The sequence below is a fragment of the Lycium ferocissimum genome, chromosome 11 (assembly GCF_029784015.1).
Source record: "Lycium ferocissimum isolate CSIRO_LF1 chromosome 11, AGI_CSIRO_Lferr_CH_V1, whole genome shotgun sequence".
Taxonomy (NCBI): Eukaryota; Viridiplantae; Streptophyta; class Magnoliopsida; order Solanales; family Solanaceae; genus Lycium; species Lycium ferocissimum.
This window is the reverse complement of record NC_081352.1, coordinates 3,364,732-3,384,218: the sequence shown is the minus strand read 5'-3', so window position 1 is coordinate 3,384,218 and position 19,487 is coordinate 3,364,732. Positions and strand designations below refer to the sequence as shown.

Below are 19,487 nucleotides of genomic sequence, written 5' to 3'. Positions count from 1 at the left end.
AGCACCATCTGAGTTACACTTAAACCACCCTGGCATAGGCATATTCCATCTCACTAGCTTGCTCACTATGTATGGTCTGTATGTTTCAATCATCTGCATAATTTGAGGAAGAGATTTTGGTACTTGCATTCTTGGATTTCTACTTCTGCACATCTGATGTATAGTCAAATTTATTTCATATATCACCTTATTGATAGACATCTTCCCTCCATGCACCACAGTGTTCCTCCACTTCCATATTTGCCACATTGTGATTACTGGTATGGCTCTAATAATAGATTTGAACTTAGATGAAAAATTAGCATTCCACTAGACCCGTATCACTTATTTCACCTAAAACAAAGTTGTTGTGATTCCTATAGCAAACTTTAACATATCTCCAAACCTCGTGAAGCAATCTTTCCCGTGACAAATGTGATGATTTAAGCACATTGTTTAGGATCACAACAATAGCATTTTCCTTCGTATCAAGCCCAATCCTTCTCACTATATCCCCTTCGGTAGTTTGCATTTCCATAATCTCCTTAAAAAGAATGAAATTTTGAAAGGCAAACTGGTATCCACATGCTTTTGTATATATCGGACTTTCTTCGATTTCCTTCTAAGAGCTCCCATGCACTTCCAACCGTAAATTTACCGATGATCTTGTCATCATCCACCTTGGTTTATCCCATTCTTCTGTAAATTCATGAAAGTCTAATTCTTCCAATGAAATGATCAACAATATCGAAAAAAAAAAGCTGTTGTAGTTTACTCATGTTCCATCCTTCCTGATTTCTCAATTCCTTCACATCTTGTACTATTTCATCCACAAAAAACTCATCAGGAACTAAGTAGTATAGAGCTCCAAGTTTTGTCCAATTATCAAACCAAATGTTAGCAGTTCCACTTCTTGGCTCCCACCACATTTCATGCTCCATGTTGTCTCTAGCTTCCAACATCATCTTCCAGACCTGAGAGCCTCATTTCCAAGGCACATACTGAGGGTAGTGCCTTTTACAATACTTATTCCACATATAATTTGACCATAGAGTATTTGTAGTTCTAAATTTCCACCAGAGTTTAGCACATAATGCTTTAGAGACATCAAATAAGGATCTAAAGCCAACTCCACCTTCATCCTTTGGCAAGCACAGATTCAACCATGAAGACCAATGTCTTCTTCTTCCTTCTTCACTATTATTCCAGAAAAATCTTGCAAACACCCTATGCGCAGTCATATATAACACCCTTTGGAGATCGATGAGAGTAGGTGAATTGGCATGCTCAATAAAAGAATGTTAATCAAAACGGCTTTTCCTCCAAAAGATAGAGTCTTCCTTTCCAAGCCGCCGCGCTTGTCCTTCACTTTCTTGATCAAGTCATTATAATCAGCCTTTCTCTTTCTTGCATGTGTGATTAGGCAACCTAAGTATGTAAAAGGGAAAGATCCCCTAGTAAAACCAGTAATAGCCTCCAATTGTACTATCACATTTGAAACTTTGTTATGCATGTAGAAGAACTTTTTCCTTTGTTGATAAGTTCGCCGACATCCGTTCATACTTCGTAATATTCCCGATCAACAGAATGAAGTATCATCTGTAGATGAGAAGATAATAGTATCATCTACATAGGCAAGATGATTCAAATTAGCACTCCATTTAGGTATTCCATAGCTTCTAAAGCCATTGTCCTCAAATAAAGAGTTTAATGCTCTAGACAAAGACTTCACGCGACAATATAAATAAAGCAGGAGACAGTGGATCTCCTTGCTTAACACCTCTTGTTGAGTGGAAAAAACCCAAAGCCTGTCTATTAAATAGAACTGAGTACTAATTGTTTGCTATCAATCTCCATATCATATCTATAAATACTTCTGCAAATCCCATCTTCCTCAGAACTCTTACTAAAAAATCCCAGGACACTCTATCATAGGCCTTAGCCATATCCAATTTAAGCACCACATTAGTTGGTTTCCTAAGTCTTATATACGATACCACCTCTTGAGTTAACGAGACATTCTCAATGATACATCTTCCCTCTACAAAACCAGACTGATCAGCAGATATCAAAGAAGGCAAAACATTTTCAAGCTTATTCTGCACCACTCTAAAGATCACTTTGTTAATAAAATTACTTAGACTTATGGGCCTCATATCTGCAAAGGTCTCAACATTATTCTTCATTGGGATCAGAACCAAATTTGTATGAGTTATGGACTTTGGCAAAGTCTGTCCTTCAAAGAAGACTTTCACTACATTATACATATCAACCCCCACAATATCCCAAAGATACTTGATAAAATTCTCCTATCATACCATCTAGACCACCTGAACTATCTCCGACGAGCATCAAAAAGCTGCGCTTCTTAACATCTCTAGAGTTGGCATCTTTGTAGTATCCGATTATTCTCTGAGTAACCATATTAGGAACATGTTGCGGAATGAAAAATCTAAAGAGATATCCTCCCCGTGTAAACCGATGATGATAAAATTGAGTTGCTTTCTCAGCTAGAGCATTTTCCCCCTCAATCCAACTTCCATCTTGCTTTTTCATCCTTTTGACCTGCAATCTCTTCCTCCTACCATTTACCATATTGTGGAAAAACCTTATATTCCTATCCCCCTCAGAAAAACAAGTAAAATGAGATTTTTGTCTCTAGAATTCCTCCTCATAATGCATATACTTCTTCAATTCTGCTTGTGCTAGTTGGAGTACCATCCTACTTTAGGAGAAGGATCATCTTCAAAAAGCTGTTCTTTAACTCTCACAATATCTTCCCTTACTACCAGCTGCTTGAAAATATCCCCGTAAGTAGCTTTACTCCATTCGGATAGAACAGACTTAACCTTTTTTAAGCTTCGATTTAAAAGTAATGAGCTACATCTCGCTTCAAAATCGACGATCCACCCTTGATTCACCACCTCTAAAAAGGACTCATGTTCTATCCAAAACTTCAAAAATCTGAAAGGTTTCCTTACATGTTGAGATGAATCTCCACAGGTAAGTAGAAGAGGAGCATGATCAGAACCAGTTCTAGATAAATGTTCAACTTCCATGTGACCAAACCAATCCTGTAGTTTTGAATTAGTGAGCATTCTATACAACCTTTTAAAAATACAATCCCTACCAGCTCTACCATTCCACCATGTGAATAAGCTCCCTTTAAAAGCCACTTTAAAGAGTTCACATGAATTCACACAGAATGCAAAATCTTCATACTCATCTGGATAAACTGGCAGACCCCCTATTTTCTCATCTTCATTCATAATGACATTGAAATCCCCTCCCATAAGCCAGGGCACTTCCATTTGATCAGCCAGATTATACAAGTTATCCCAATTAATTCTTTCCAATGCTTCACACTTTGTATAGATCATAGTAGTCATAAGAATCTTATTATCCTCCTGAAAACTTAACTTAACTGTGATATGTTGATCTGTATCCTGAATCACCTCTACATCTATGTTATCATTTATAAAGAACCAAATTTTACCATTGCAGTTGTGATGTGCATATCTCATGCCCAATCTCTTTCTAAATCTTTGAATGTGTCTAAAATGCTGAAATGGTTCCATCAATGCAATGATGGAGAATTTATGATGCCTATGTAACATTTGTACTCTATGAAAGGCTTGCTGTGAATTCACAGACCTGATATTCCAAAATAAAATCTTCATAAAGATTTATTGACATTCTTCACAACTCTATTTGGTAATATTCTGATAGGCTGAATATCCACTACACTTTGTTGTTTTCCCTTCTTACCCCCTTTCTGCATGGACTTTGGAGAAATATTAGCTTCCTTAGCTACATGATTAAACACCTGCTCAATGGATTCCTCATCTACCACATCTTTAGCACTGCTGCTGTTACACCTCGAAAAATTTTCCGTTGATGCACAGTGAATAGACTAACGAAGAGCACGAAGTATACGGTATTTCAATAAGTAAGGAATGACATTTGATGACCCTAATTAAGATTTCAAAGACATTCGAGGTAAGAGAAGAAAGTTTGCCAAGAGAAGGCAAGGCATAGGTATCGAAAAGGAATTACGAGTAACAAGTTAAAGATGACTTAATGATGTTTTGGAGAAGAGTTATAACATCTCTTAGATTGTTAATGAGGTGATAAACAAGTATTAAGAAGGTTCCATAAGGATTGGAGATCAAACGAGTCAACGAGAATGAGTTCGGAAGAACTGGCATTATACGGCCCAACATACTGGCCGTATAAATTATACTGGTCGTATGTTTGGCCGTATAATTAGCCCAGATGGCCAGCCTCACTGGACCAAATCTACGGCCAAACATACGGTCAGTGAAATTTATACGGACCGTATGTTGGTCCGTAGAAAATGGTCGGGACAGATTTGAGTATTATTAATAAGGGGTCCAAGTTATTTCATTTCATTTTCCCTTCACACCGCTTCTCTCTAGAACATTTCTCTACACTTCTCCCACAAAAATTTAAGGGATATTAGTGATCAACTTCATCAAACCAAGAGAATCAAGTGTAAGAAACCCATTAAAGTTCATCCAAGACAAGAATCCAAGTGAAGGTGAAACTAGGGTTTTGCTCAAGTGAAGTGTTTCCACCCAAGGTTCATTCCTACACCATCTAAGGTAAGTTTTATGGTATTTTCATGTTGTTTAAGGTATTGAGAAGTTGAAACATTTGGATTGTAGAAGGATATAGAAAATGGGTCATGAATGTGGGAATAGTGTCATTTTTTAGTAATAGCTTGGATTGAGTCATGATTCTTGATATGTTGCGATTATGGTTATGTTATAAATGATGTTAAGAACATGGAATAGACATTGTATATGAATGAATGTAATCGTGTGCTATGACCATAGATATGGATGATTGGAAGTGAATTGAGAAGTAAGGATAATGTAGGTGAATAAAGACTATTGTTATGATGTTGTGAATGTTATTATTGATGTTTGGGAGTTGATATATGATATGGAGGAAGTCATATAAATAAAGGAGATGCTGTCTAATTTTCTCTAGCTTTAGTCATGTATGCTAAGCTATTGATTTTCTAATGATAGTATAACTCCAATGAAGGTAGAAACGTGAGCATTGATGGAGAACGTGCAAGTGATAGAATAGTTGAACGGAAAGGTATGTAAGGTAACCCTTCTTTCATAAGGCATGGTTCCTTTGCCAAACATCTAATTTTCTATGAGCCTATGATGTCCTCCAAATGATTCTATCTTTAAAAGCTACTAAGCTAATGAATCACTATATGTTACGATTGTACTAAAATTCCTCCTATGATGAGTAATCTTCTAGGGATAGATGTAATGAACGACGATAGTAATGATGCTAAAGATGCTTATAAGCTTTTATGTATATGTGTCTATGTATGGCTATTATGAAACCCCGAGCTTATATGGTCGGGTAGAATATATATATATATATATATATATATATATTGCGGGCACCATTGCAGTTAGGTACGAATAACCCTGAGCCTTGGTAGGGCCAGGTATGTATACTCACCGAGCCTTGCCATGGCCGGGTATGCGAAACACCGAACCTTCATGGTCGGGTATGCTATGTATATGATATGGATATGTATACGATATAAATATTAATATAAATGCGAATATGCTATGAATACGAAAATGGATACGAAATGTAAACGAGTACCGATACGGATACGGATGTATGTACACAATCACGCATTAGAAATGAGAAGTCCCTATGAAGAGCAAGTAAGTGTTTATGACGATGATACTACTATCTCCCATCCTATGCTATTTCTTATGTTGTCTATTATGCTTTCATAATGATGTTGATCATGCTTTACATACTCAAGACATTCTTCGTCGACGTCCTTTTGTTTGTGGACAACTGCGTCATACCCGCAGGCCGGAGACAGGCTTAATCCATAGCTTTATTACTCAGGGACTATATAGTGGAGCTCCATTTCATTCGGAGCTACAACTTTTGGTATTTATTCTTTTGTGCACATATTTATGGGCATGGCGGGATCCTGTCCCGCCTATATGATATGACATACTCTCTTTGGAGGCTTGTAGACATATGTATATAGTTAGATGTATTTGGCCTTGTCGGCCTATATTTTGGATATCATTTTGTTAGCCTCGTCGGCTTATGTATATTGTTGTGGGCATAGTTGTTGATGATGATATAAATGTATTGTTGCCCAATGGAAATAGTATGAATGAGGAATAAAAGTATGATTTAGCTATATGGCTCACCTAGATGTAAATGTGAAAGTATGATAAGAGGTGCCTGGGTGGGTTAGCAGGGTGCCCTCGCGTCTATTGGGTCGTGACAAAAATGGTTCGTTTCTAATTTCCGGGAGAGTCAGTTTTAGTATGGAAAGGAAATACTACGTCACCAAAAGGTAGGTTTATTTCTTATATTAAGGCAAGGAAAATGATCACAAAAGGTTGCATTTATCATCTAGTTCGGGTTCAAGATTTAGAAGCTAAACCGCCGACTCTTCCCGCGATTCCGTAGTGAACGAGTTTCGATGTATTCCGGAAGAGCTTGTGCCTCCCTCCTGAGTGGGAGATTGATTTTTCTATTGATGTGTTGCCGGACACCAAGCCTATATCTATTCCTCCTTATAGAATGGCTCGCGTTGACTGAAAGAGTTGAAGGAGCAATTAAAAGACTTGCTTGAGAAAGGCTTTATTAGGCCTAGTTCATCCCCGTCGGGAGCACCCGTATTGTTTGTCCGAAAGAAAGATGGCTCTTTACGAATGTGCATTGACTATCGGCAACTGAATAAGGTGACGATTAAGAATAAATATCCTCTTCCGAGGATTGATGACTTATTTGACCAATTACAAGGCGCCAAATGGTTTTCAAAGATAGATTTGAGATCCGGGTATCATCAAGTGAGAGTTAGGGAGAAAGATATCCCTAAGACAGCCTTCAGAACAAGATATGGCCATTTTGAGTTCCGCGTAATGTCATTTGGGCTAACTAATGCACCGGCAGTATTTGTGGATTTGATGAACGATGTGTTCAGGCCCTTCCTAGATTTATTTGTGATTGTATTCATCGACGATATCTTGGTGTATTCTAGATCCGAGGCAAAACATGCGGATCATTTGCGTACTGTCCTTAGAGTTCATCAAACTCGAGAGTTGTTTGCAAAATTTTCTAAGTGTGAGTTTTGGTTGAACTCAGTGACATTTTTAGGGCACATTGTTTCAGCCGATGGTATTCGGGTAGATAGCCAAAAGATTGAGGCCGTGAAGACTTGGCCAAGGCCCACAACTCCTACGAAGGTTCGTAGCTTCCTGGGCTTAGTAGGTTATTACGGGGAGATTTGTGAAGGCTTTTCTTCTATTTCGCACCACTCACAAAGCTGACCCGAAATCGCAAAGTTTCGATGAACGAGATGCTTGTGAACGTAGTTTCCAAGAGCTAAAAAATAGATTAACTTCTGCCCCAGTCCTGACACTTCCAGAGGGATTGGAAGGTTATGTTATTTATTACGATGCTTCAGGCATTGGGCTAGGCTGTGTGTTGATACAACATGGTAAGGTGATTGCGTATGCTTCAAGGCAATTACGAAAACACGAGAAAAATTATTCAACCTATGACCTTGAATTGGCTGCAGTGATTCATGCATTAAAGATGTGGAGACATTACTTGTCTAGTGTTCATGTGGATATTTACACAGATCATAAGAGCCTTCAGTATATCTTCAAGCAAAAAGAGTTGAATTTGCGGCAACGACGATGGTTGGAATTGCTAAAAGATTACGATGTTGATATCCTATATCACCCCGAAAAGGCAAATGTTGTGGCTGATACTCTTAGCCGTAGATCCATGGGAAGTTTGTGTGATGTACGACCAGAGAAAAGAGAAATGGCTCGAGAGCTCCAGCATTTAGCTAGCCTAGGAGTTCGAGTAATGGACTCAGGTAGCAGGGGAACTACCATTCAAAATTCAGTAGTCTCATCGCTAGTAGTGGAAGTGAAAGAGCGACAATACGAAGATCCCATGCTAATGCATTATAGAGATACACTCCCTCAGAAGGAGAAGTCATCATTTGAGATTGCAGGAGACGGAGTTCTCCGATGCCGAGGCAGATTATGTGTTCCTGATGTGGCAGGGTTACGCCACCAAATATTGAGGGAAGCCCATTGCTCCCGCTATTCTGTCCACCCTGGAGCAACGAAAATGTACCATGATCTTAAATCTATCTATTGGTGGAATGGGATGAAGAAAGACATAGCGAAATTCGTAGCTCAATGTCCCAACTGTCAACAAGTGAAAATCGATCACCTAAAGCCGGGTGGATTGTTGCAAGCTATAGAAATTCCAACTTGGAAGTGGGAAGTAATTAACATGGACTTCATTACGATGCTTGCCCCGTTCTCGATGTAAGTATGACTCTATATGGGTGATTGTGGATAGACTCACGAAGTCGGCTCTTTCTTACACCGAACTACATATGTGGCGAAAGATTATACAAAACTTTATGTTAAAGAGATAGTGCGACTTCACGGTGTTCCGGTATTTATTATCTCCGATAGAGGAACTCGGTTACGCTAATTTTGGAAGTCCTTCCAAGAGGGTTTGGGGACTCATGTGAGCCTTAGCACGGCATTTCATCCATGCATCGCTGATGGACAAGCTGAACGTACCATTCAGACTCTTGAGGATATGTTACGGGCATGTATGTTGGATTTCGGAGGAAATTGGGATGATCACTTACCCCTTATTGAATTTGCTTATAATAATAGTTATCATTCTAGCATCCAAATGGCACCGTATGAGGCTTTATATAGGGCGAAAGTGTAGATCCCTAATTGGGTGGTTTGAAGTAGGAGAAACTAAAGTGATAGGGCCAGACTTGGTCCAGCAGGCCATAGAAAAAGTTAAGCTCATACAAGGTCAGCTATTAACAGCCCAAAGTCGTCAAAAGTCCTATGCGGATAATCGTCGAAGGGACTTAGAGTTCCAAGTTAAAGATTGGGTATTCCTAAAGGTGTCGCCAATGAAGGGCGTTATGAGATTTGGCAAGAAGGGGAAGCTTAGTCCCTGGTACATTGGGCCTTATGAGATTGTGCGCAAGGTAGGCAAAGTGGCTTACAAGTTAGATCTACCTCCTGATTTGGAGTCAGTTCACCCAGTTTTTCATGTCTCGATGCTTCGTAAATGTGTTGGAGATCCTACTAGGATCGTGCCAGTAAATGATGTTCAAGTGATAGAAAAGTTGACTTATGAAGAGGTACCCATTGCCATATTAGATAGGCAAGTACGGAGGCTTAGAAACAAAGAAGTGGCCTCAGTTAAGGTTTTGTGGAGAAACAATAACCAAGAAGAAATGACATGGGAAGCGGAAGAAATTATGAAATCCAAGTACCCGCACTTATTTCAGCCCCCGGAAGAGATCCAAGATGAGACATCAAGATCATGAGGTATGTATGTTTTCCCTTTTATGCATTTGGGTCGTGTGTGGCCAAACTCTATTGCTATTATGTTGTGGCCACCTGAGGCATTATTATTATGGGTTGTGGACAGGATGGTAGTGCCATATTACAGGGGAAACTCTAGCGAAATTTTTATAGAATCCCCGAGGACTTAACATTCGAGGACGAATGTTCTTAAGGGGGGAAGGATGTTACACCTCGAAAATTTTTCCGTTGATGCACAGTGAATAGACTAACGAAGAGCACGAAGTATATGGTATTTCAATAAGTAAGTAATGACATTTGATGACCCTAATTAAGATTTCAAAGACATTCGAGGTAAGAGAAGAAAGTTTGCCAAGAGAAGGCAAGGCATACGATAGGTATCGAAAAGGAATTACGAGTAACAAGTTAACGATGACTTAATGATGTTTTGGAGAAGAGTTATAATGTCCCTTAGATTGTTAATGAGGTGATAAACAAGTGTTAAGAAGGTTCCATACGGATTGGAGATCAAACGAGTCGACGAGAATGAGTTCGGAAGAACTAGCATTATACGGCCCAACATACTGGCCGTATAAATTATACTGGCCGTATGTTTGGCCGTATAATCAGCCTTGGATGGCCAGCCTCGGCTGGACCAAATCTACGGCCAGACATACGGTCAGTGAAATTTATACGGACCGTATGTTGGTCCGTAGAAAATGGTCGGGACAGATTTGAGTATTATTAATAAGGGGTCCAAGTTATTTCATTTCATTTCCCCTTCACATCCCTTCTCTCTAGAACATTTCTCTACACTTCTCCCACAAAAATTTAAGGGATATTAGTGATCAACTTCATCAAACCAAGAGAATCAAGTGTAAGAAACCCATTAAAGTTCATCCAAGACAAGAATCCAAGTGAAGGTGAAACTAGGGTTTTGCTCAAGTGAAGTGTTTCCACCCAAGGTTCATTCCTACACCATCTAAGGTAAGTTTTATGGTATTTCCATGTTGTTTAAGGTATTGAGAAGTTGAAACACTTGGATTGTAGAAGGATATAGAAAATGGGTCATGAATGTGGGAATAGTGTCATTTTTGAGTAATAGCTTGGATTGAGTCATGATTCTTGATATGTTGCGATTATGGTTATGGTATAAATGATGTTAAGAACATGGGATAGACATTGTATATGAATGAATATAATCGTGTGCTATGACCATGGATATGGATGATTGGAAGTGAATTGAGAAGTAAGGATAATGTAGGTGAATAAAGACTATTGTTATGATGTTGTGAATGTTATTATTGATGTTTGGGAGTTGATATATGATATGGAGGAAGTCGTATAAATAAAGGAGATGCTGTCTAATTTTCTCTAGCTTTAGTCATGTATGCTAAGCTATCGATTTTCTAATGATAGTATAACTCCAATAAAGGTAGAAACGTGAGCATTGAAGGAGAACATGAAAGTGATAGAATAGTTTAACGGAAAGGTATGTAAGGCTAACCCTTCTTTCATAAAGCATGTTTCCTTGGCCAAACATCTAATTTTCTATGAGCCTATGATGTCCTCCAAATGATTCTATCTTTAAAAGCTACTAAGCTCATGAATCACTATATGTTACGATTGTACTAAAATTCCTCCTATGATGAGTAATCCTGTAGGGATAGATGTAATGAACGGCGATAGTAATGATGCTAAAGATGCTTATGAGCTTTTATGTATATGTGTCTATGTATGGCTATTATGAAACCCCGAGCTTATATGGCCGGGTAGAATATATATATATATATATATATATATATATATATATATATATATATATATATATATCTATATATATATATATATGCGCGCACCACTTTGCTGTTGGGTACGAATAACCCCGAGCCTTGGTAGGGCCGTATGTATACTCACACACAACCTTGCCATGGCCGGGTATACGAAACACCGAACCTTCATGGTCGGGTATGCTATGTATATGATATGGATATGTATACGATATAAATATGAATATAAATACGAATATGCTATGAATACGAAAATGGATACGAAATGTAAACGAGTACCGATACGGATACGGATGTATGTACACAATCATGCATTAGAAATGAGAAGTCCCTATGAAGAGCAAGTAAGTGTTTATGACGATAATACTACTATCTCCCATCCTATGCTATTTCTTATGTTGTCTATTATGCTTTCATAATGATGTTGATCGTACTACATACTCGGTACATTCTTCGTGCCGACGTCCTTTTGTTTGTGGACCTTTGCGTCATGCCGCGGGTGGCCGGGGAGACAGGCTTAATCCATAGCTTTATTACTCAGGGACTACATAGCGGAGCTCCGTTTCATTCGGAGCTACAGCTTTTGGTATTTATTCTTTTGTGTACATATTTATGGGCATGGCGGGGTCCTATCCCGCCTATATGATATGACATACTCTTCTTAGAGGCTCGTAGACATGTGTATATGGTTAGATGTATTTGGCCTTGTCGGCCTATATTTTGGATATCATTTTGTTAGCCTCGTCGGCTTATGTATATTGTTGTGGGCATAGTTGTTGATGATGATATAAATGTATTGTTGCCCAATGGAAATAGTATGAATGAGGAATAAAAGTATGATTTAGCTATATGGCTCACCTAGATGTAAATGTGAAAGTATGATAAGAGGTGCCCGGGTGGGTTAGCACCGGGTGCCCGTCGCGGCCCTCCGGTTGGGTCGTGACAGCTGCCTACTTCAATTTGCTCAGGTAATGCCATATCTGATAGATTATGGGACACTACATCATGCAGTTCCTTCAAAGGAAAAGGTTTTTTCAGATATAGAATTTGTTTATCTTGACCTTTTTCCACCAGATCCACATGCAAATCATTAGGTTCCTCCCTTTCAAATGGAAAGGATCCCACTCCATCATGGTTTATAGAAACAGTCAACTGGTCCTCCTGTCTGATCACAATTGGAAGAGGAAATTCCTTCTGAATATGCTCTACGATTAAAGACTGTGACAATTTGCTCATGCTCCTGAACATCCTGAGGTAAATTATCCACACAATCATTTAATTATTGCTTCTCTCCATCTTCTACATGTTCTTGAGTATCTGCTACTTTCTCTCCTCCATCAATAACTTTCTCTTGAGGATCATCTACATTATTATTCTTTTCTTTAGAAACCTTATAAATAACTATCTCAGTACCTGCACTTGCCTTCCCATTCTCATCCTGCATTCCAATATGACTTTCTTCCCTAGTCACATTCAAACTTTCATCAGCAAGTTCAGATTTGTCAGCATCATCTGTCTTCTTAATTAAAACATCTGGTTCTTTGGATGTCCCTATTGAATCAGTAGGAACCAAATCCTTTGTGTTGTCATTATCCACCCCTTCTTCTACATTGTCATTCAATACTTCAAAATTATTTTGAAGTGTAACTCCTTCTGGTTGCTTTTCTTTCCCTACATGACCATCCTCTTTCCTCTTCTTTCCCATGTTAGTAGCATTTGGATAAGTAACAACTTTCCCACTAGACAACACCTTTGGCAAATATTGCTGCACTGGATATCTCCATCTATTATACCTTCTATGCCTTCCTAGATATTGAAATCCCTTAGATGTTATTACTACTGCTTGTTTCTCAGTTACTTCGTCGCTCTTCTTCACTTCTGCCTCTCCTTCATTGACATCCTCTTTCTTATCTGCCTTCAACTCAGGATGTAACACTCTACACTCTTCCTTTGCATGGCCTTGTAACTTACATTGAATACAATAATTAGGCAAATGATCATACTGAATCTTCACTTTCATAACATTCACTTCCTTGGTTTGATCATCTTCAATCTCCATCATAACAAACTTAGGAAGATCTGATAATAAATCCAGTTGTACCTTTACTCTAGCACAATTAGGCCTGGTTTTATTAATAGTAGCCATGTCTAATAACAAAGGTTTCCCAACTGCCAATGCTAAGGTAAACAAAGATTCCTTAACAAAGTAAGTAGGCAGTAAACAAGGAAAAGATATCCATGCTATTGCAATTGAAGTCTCTTCTTCAACCCTAAAATGGGAATCATATATGAGAGGTCTCATCTGATAAGACTCACCATCCTTAGACTTCAACCAAAATGCACTCTTAGAAGAGATGTTTATGAAATTTTCCATTAAAGAACATCTAATCAAAACATGTCGATCTCTTAGGAATCCAACTTGACACTTTCCCTTAGCACCACATTGAATTGGAATAATATCTCTCAACTCATCCATTTCTGGCTAGCCATATGAGAACTTACCTACAATAGCATGCTTTAAATTCTCCATTTGCTCTATTCTTGAGACTTCTGATGTAGTCCAACGCACCACTAGGATACCATCAACATATTGAACCTCCTTGATATGTATAGGATCAACAATGGGGTCAGTAGTAGGGGTACAATCATGCACAAGAGTCTGCATGTAGTTAGTAGGGTTTGTTTATAGTTAGTAGGGTTTGTTTCTTTGACTGAGAGAAGTGGGACAAATGGCTGAGAAACGGGTATTTTTGTGTTTGTAAAGGGAGGGTAGTGATCTAGGTTGGAAGTTGAAGGAGGCTGGCCAGCCGCCGTTGATGGCTGACCAGTGGCCGTAGTTTGAAAGTAGGTTTAGTTTAGGGTTTGCATGGGAATAGGAGGAGAGAGAAAAAAGCTGTATGTTAGTTTTAACCCTAGACTTTCTGATTCATATTATGGTTTGCAAGTAACTAGATAAGCGATGATGTTGAAACTTTCTGCTAAGATCAAATTACTAGAATTCTTATTCATGTTATAATTTGCAGGTTACTACATAAATGGTGATGTTATAGGTTTCTCTTGGTCTTAAACTATTAGCATATATGATTCATATTATGTTTTGTAGTTCACAAGATAAACAATGATATTATAAGTTTATTATACCCTTAATTGCTTATGATATTTGGTGCAGACCTACATCCCATTAGATATCTGCACCACGGGAGCATAAGGAGGACACAGTAGGCAAAAAGGACTATGTTCGATGTTGAAAGCAGATGCATGTCATCAAAAGATGGTAGAGAGAACTATACTTTCATAGATATAGCGCTAAAGATAACTTCATAGATATCAAGGAAGGTATAATTTTTTAATTCCTTTGCCAGCTACTTTTTATAAATTCAGCTTATGCATTAATTATTAAATTTTGATCGCTAAATAACTATTATGCAAACTGTTGCTTCTGCCTATCCAAGCAAATATTGTGTCTAACTAAAACTAGCTGGTTTGCCAAATTATGACTTTATATATGATGATGATATTGCAGGTTCGTTATGTCAATGAAACTTTTGGAAAAAATATAATCTAAGAGAAATTGATCTAACAATTTGTGGAGAAGATCTCCAAATTTTTAAATCACCGACAACAAAAAAATAGTGTGGAGATTTATCTACATAATGAAGTCCAACTGTTGATTAAGTGTTCCAAGTGAAATTTTTTCCAAGTAAAACACGTTGATTGTAGGACAGTACCGTCCTTCACACCAGTCTCTATTCTATACACGTGATGGCTGCTAATTTATTAATACTCCTTTTGTTTCAAATTCTTTGTATAGCTGTAGCTATATTATAAAAGCACGAATCTAAAAACGCTAACGATGAAAATATCTCTGAAATGTTAAACGACTTTTATACTCTTAACTATTTATATTAATTCTGACGAGAACTCATATAACGGAAGGACACTATTGAAAATAAACACGTCAGGGTGAAGAGTTGTTCAATAGGGACTTAAACTGTGGAAGTAGAAGAGTTATGAATGGAAGATAATATCCTAAATATTATAAAGGTTCCAAGGAGACCACAAACCTTTACGTTTAACTAATACTATTACTTTCCAGGGCGTGAATCAGATTTTAAGGGATGCTGAAAATTGTCTAAGGTACTTTATGATGGATGGTGGACTCGAGCTAGACTTTGACTAGACAAATTTGATTTCCAGCAGAAACAAAAGAGGCATACTACTTCACTTAAAAGTCTTTCTAAGTGATAGGAGCTTCCATGATCTTGAACGCATATACAATTATTGTGGGAGACTTCTTCTAAATTTTTTCCTTTAAATATTCTTCTCTTCAATAAAGCGTAGGCACGATAATGAGTGGAGTTTAGAATTGAACGTAGATTTTGGCGAGCGTGATGATGTTAATAAAGAGAATGCAAGTGGTATCAGGATTCAGTATCAAAATTGGACTTCCGCAAATTAATGTTCTTCGTGGGTTGTTTAGAAATTTGGTTCATTGAGTCGATCGGCGATCACCTGAAGATACGACGTTGTTCTAATAGAATTTGACAACACAAATTTGATTCTCAGTGTAAGAGTTCCAACTACATGTCATTACTTCTTGGAAGAAAATTGTCAATTCCCTTGTCTTCTGTATAAAAGAATACCAGCGTATAAATTTTCAATTAAAAAATTACAGCGGATTCAAATTAACACTGAGCTTGAAAATTGATGAACATACACACATGTTTGTGCCTCCTAAAAGATTAATAAGTATCCTTATTTCTGATGACCCAACCTCATTATGTTTGCAGTTTTTGTAGCCCCTTCTATCTCTCTCTCTCGCAATCGATTTCTTCTACTCTTTTATTCAAGACTTTATAGTTCAACACTCTAAGTTCTGAGTAATTTTTATCCATGCATATGTAAGTTATGATGAAGAGTAGGGGAAGTAAAGTTGTGAACATTGTTAGTTAAATTTAAAAATACAGAGAGTTATGCTGTAAAGATCATGACACAGTCTTTTCATGATATAGTAGCACTTTCGAGACATGCAACTTATCCCTTCAATTTTACAATTCTTAATCTAGATTCCGAGAATGTGGTTCAAGAGACGGCTCGTGCCCCCCCCCCCCCGCCCCAAAATTAAGGGCCCCAACTTTTTCTAATTAGTTAGTATTATTTATGTATATTACAGAGTTACTTTACTATTATTACTATGAGAAAGCTAGATACTAGATTTAGGCATGCTTTTAGCTATATGATAGAGACTATTTAAAGAAATAGATGGTATGTAGATACAAACTTAAATTTCTATATAAACAAACATATGTATAAAGAATAATTTGATGATGATATTAGTTTTTATAAACAAAGTCCTTCTTAATTTTTTGGGATAATTTCAGAGACCTCCCTTCAGGTTTGCCTTTATCACACTAACCTCCCTTGTGGTTTGAGATATTACGTTCACCCGTTCACCTCCCTTATTTTTATTTTTTTTGTAACGAAAATTGTATAATATTCCAATAATGCCCTTTTGGGCTTAATTATAAGGTGCTAAGTTTTATGCCACCAGCTTCTCATTAAAAAATATTTTTTGATACAAACTGTGTATAATTATCGTTTCAAAATAAAAAATATATATGTGATAAAAAATTCTTTCACATATTTGAATTTTAAAATAAATAAAATTAAGATATTATAGCTTTATTAGGCTCTATGATTTTTTTTGTTGAAGGAAAATCTTAAAATTAAAAACACAAATATGAACTACTTCTGAAGCTATTATATTTGAACACATAAGCTTAACATATTTGAAAATATTTTTTAAAAAATAACGTTTATTCTCAGTAATTGTTGGTTCAAATTTTCACTTGTATGTCGTAGTAAATACATGAATTTAATCATCAAGTTTGATATGCTTTCCGTAAATTTCTTAATATCATTTTGGTTGTTTTGCTTTTCATTATTTTCTCTCATGACATTTACATAAATTGAGATATCTCTCATTATATTAACAATGTAATATATATCAAACTCTTGGAACGTTGTCATTACTTAATATAATCCCATAAGTTTGAAAGGAATGCCCTGAGGTGAAAAAATAGATATCACATTTGTAAAGGTAAAAATATCCTCTAGGTAAATGTAAATATTTGTACACAGCGTTAATTGTGATGTTTTTTACGTGTTTGTTTTTAAAGTCATTTTTAATGCTTAAATTTCAAATGTGAGAAAGGGAGTTTTATCCCCATTCTTTTTATCTATTTAAGAAGTGCAAGAAGTTTTATTTTGTAGCGTATAAAGAATTGTGTTATAAAACCTAATACTTAATTATTAATGGCATAAAAGGGCAATATTGGAATATTATACAATCTTTTCATTTGAAACAACTTTCGTTATAGAAAAATAAAAATAAGGGAGGTGAGCGTAATATCTCAAACAACAGGGGAGGTCAGTGTGATAAAGGCAAACCTGAAGGGAGGTCTCTGAAATTATCCCTAATTTTTTTTAATATTTGATTATTTCTTATACAAAGAGTGGATCAAATAATTTTTTTCAAAAATAGACTTGAACTATTTCAAATGTATGAAATTAATTTAACATGCACTTAGTAATACAAATAGTAGAGATCGTTAGATATAGATAACTTATACAAATATATTCTAAATCGTGATGTTTCTTGTAAAATATTACCGAAAGCTTGGTAAATAAAGTTACTAGATACCTTCGATGGTGAGAACTAGCAGGTGGTCGAATATGGCCAAGATTTGTACAAGATGGTTCATATACCATATCACAAAACAAACAGAAATCAAATAAATTATTAATTAAATTTAAGGCCTTTACATAAGGTTCGCTTTAGGCCACCAATTCCGTTGAGCCTCTCCTGAAGAGAACTAATTGATGTCTTTATCTATCTTTTATTGTCATATCTCTTCTATTCTATTATTAAATTTTGATTTGGACTTTACCATGCCATCACTTTAAATTTACTTATTGAACTTATATTTAAAGATAATTGTTCAACAAGTTAAAGAAAGTAAAACAATTTTCTATGAAAATTTATTGCAAAATATTGAAGGCCTGAAATCCGTGTGAGATCAAGACATCAAGTGTTAATGTTAAGGGTATGGCCTAATGTAATTTGTATGAGTTTCTCCCTACGGTTAGAGTTTTTAGATCCATGTAATAATTTCTGATGATCATCAACAAAGCCATATTTGAGAGAATCTTTTTTAACATGGATTTTCTTTTTCCTTTTTTATTTAATTGCTATTTTACAAAAAAATTGTTCATTGTGCTTACTATTTAATAATTAGCGTGACATATTCGTGCAACGCACATACATAGAAACTGGTAAGAATAAAATGCAGGATAGGGTGTATTAGTAATGCTGGTATTAGTAATGTTGAGATTAGTGATACTGGAATTATTTCTTATCCACTGTTTGGTCTGGTGTATCAGATACTCCATGCATTGCATAATTTCTTTGCAAAATTGATAGTTTAAAAAATACCTGCATACTATGCTATGTGAGGGATTTCAAGGGCAATTGTAGCCATGCTTATACATGTATCAAAGCCCCTTGCACTGCTATTGGCATTAGCTATACTAATGCATATATGAGTTTTGATGATTGACAAAAGATGAAAAAAGATAGACCTATGGTTGGTTCCAAACACTAGGCAATGTCTGAATGAGCAAGAATGCAATGCACAAGGAACTAGTACAAAGACCTGATCGATCGCAAGAGACAGTCAATGCACATGAATCAGGTCCACTAACATGTTCCATCAGATACAGACAAGCAGACAAGCACAATCAAAGAGGTGAAGAAGATGATCTAGCCGGGCACACAGAGATGTTTTGTGTATAGCATGAATGGTATATGAATAAGACAACTGAACAAGGCAAAGAAAGGGAGAGAAGATGACTTAGTGAAAGAAGCAGTTCATTGAAGAAATAGAACAAGTACGCAAAACAAGTTCTATACAAAAGAGTCATCATATGCAGAAGGACGAATGATCACAGGTCATCAGGTGCAGTGGATGAATGACCTAGAAGCGAAGACATTGTATGAGGAACAACTTAAAGTGATCAGATGTGAGTTGACTAGTTGCAGACACATATCTTACAGTTATATGAAACAGGTCTGTCAACATGTTCCAGCCAAGATCTCAGAAGCAATTCAATGGCAGATCAAGAATGAAAGAGATTTGTCGAACAGGTACATGAACATGTTCTATCTCGGACGATACATTCGAAGCGGAGGCACGAACCGCGGGATGAAACAGGTTCGTGAACACATTCCAGGGCAAGTCCTACAACAACTAGGATT

General features: G+C 36.8%; 1 protein-coding gene across 1 annotated transcript; it reads right to left on the bottom strand.

Moving 5' to 3' along the window:
* Window positions 1–940: 940 nt before the first annotated feature.
* Window positions 941–3,557, bottom strand: LOC132037259 (uncharacterized). Its single transcript, XM_059427752.1, has 4 exons — window positions 2,698–3,557; window positions 2,298–2,596; window positions 1,854–2,137; window positions 941–1,114 (listed from the first exon to the last, which is right to left on the bottom strand). The coding sequence occupies exons 1-4, from the start codon at window positions 3,555–3,557 to the stop codon at window positions 941–943; spliced, it is 1,617 nt and encodes a 538-aa protein (XP_059283735.1).
* Window positions 3,558–19,487: the final 15,930 nt, after the last annotated feature.